Raw genomic sequence first — 1315 nt, forward strand, 5'->3', positions numbered from 1 at the left:
TCAAGCGTACCTTATCCAATTTATCAATGGCAGGACAGATTGGTTTGAATTTATCACCAGAAACACCACAGGCAGCAAACATACCATCCAATATCTTCCTATGATTTCACAATTCGTTTGCTAACTTTTATTTTAAGCTCAGTTTCCACAAATTGTACTCACGTGATAAGAACACGTTATGTCACGTGGTTAATACCATTATTTATTTATTTTATTTATTTTATTTCAGAAATTTACAGTACACATTAATAGAGAGAAGCAGAGATTAGAAAAGGGAGTAAATAGCAGTACTGAGGGTAAACTGAGGTATAACTCAGAGTACACAATATTCATAGCATGACTCGGGGGAAAATTGGGGGTTGGAATTTGGAAATGCGATTAGTCAGATAATACACTCGAGATAAGATAATATTATACTACTCTTGGTCAGGTTGGTGATTCCCTGTGAAGATGAGCGGTTACAGATCTCACAGAAGTGACAGAACTAGACGCAGTGCTCATCCTACAACGAGCACTAGGGTAGTCTCGGCAGCCAAACCATTCTCCAGGCTACAACCCGAGACTAAACAGAGGACTAAACCCACGGTCACAGCCACAGGGAGACAGTACACCGTCAAGGTAAACCATCTTCCTCTTGATACCAAAGAAAGGGAAGTGTATGAATATTACAAAGAGTTTGGATCCATTTCTAATCTCCGAGTCATGCCCAGCACGAATGAATCCTATGCTTTAATCAATTATGAAACTGAAACTGATGCTCAAAGGGCAATGAGGCATACTAATGGTAAAGAAGTTTTTGGCTGCACTGTTAAAGTAGTATGTAAATGGAAAGATAATGTTCAACACACTCTGAAAGTGACAAATCTCTCACTGAATGTAACTCAGGAAGAAATGGAAGATGTTTGTCGTAGCTATACAGATTATCAAAGTCTTAAAGTTAATAAGGGACATGCTTATGTCAATTTTTCATCACTAGAAGGTGCAACAACAGCAATGGAATTTTTAAAGAAAGTAAAATTTTATGGGCAATGCCCCATCGTCAAATTGCATGATAAAGATTCTATTCAAGCCTCTCCTACTCCACCTCAAGCTCAGGCCTACACCTTTTCACCTTCTTTTACTCATCCTTCAGCCCATAGCCCTCTTCCTTCAGCTCTTCCTATTTCACCTGATGCTCGTATTCCTCTTCCAACTCAAACTCATATTCCTCTTCCAACTCAAACTCATATTCCTCTTCCAACTCAAACTCATATTCCTCTTCCAACTCAAACTCATATTCCTCTTCCAACTCAAACTCATATTCCTCCTCTAGCTC

The 1315-nt window shown here is 38.9% G+C and overlaps 1 protein-coding gene across 1 annotated transcript; it reads left to right on the top strand.

Moving 5' to 3' along the window:
• Positions 1 to 450: 450 nt before the first annotated feature.
• On the top strand, positions 451 to 1177 carry LOC105315978 (nuclear and cytoplasmic polyadenylated RNA-binding protein PUB1-like; the record flags this gene model as incomplete). Its single annotated transcript, XM_011410763.1, has 1 exon — positions 451 to 1177. A coding segment is annotated over exon 1 (727 nt), but the record flags the coding sequence as incomplete, so codon positions are not given.
• Between the last annotated feature and the right edge of the window lie 138 nt (positions 1178 to 1315).

Source organism: Amphimedon queenslandica, unplaced genomic scaffold (genome assembly GCF_000090795.2).
Source record: "Amphimedon queenslandica unplaced genomic scaffold, v1.1 AMPQUscaffold_6423_Cont21618, whole genome shotgun sequence".
Lineage (NCBI taxonomy): Eukaryota > Metazoa > Porifera > Demospongiae > Haplosclerida > Niphatidae > Amphimedon > Amphimedon queenslandica.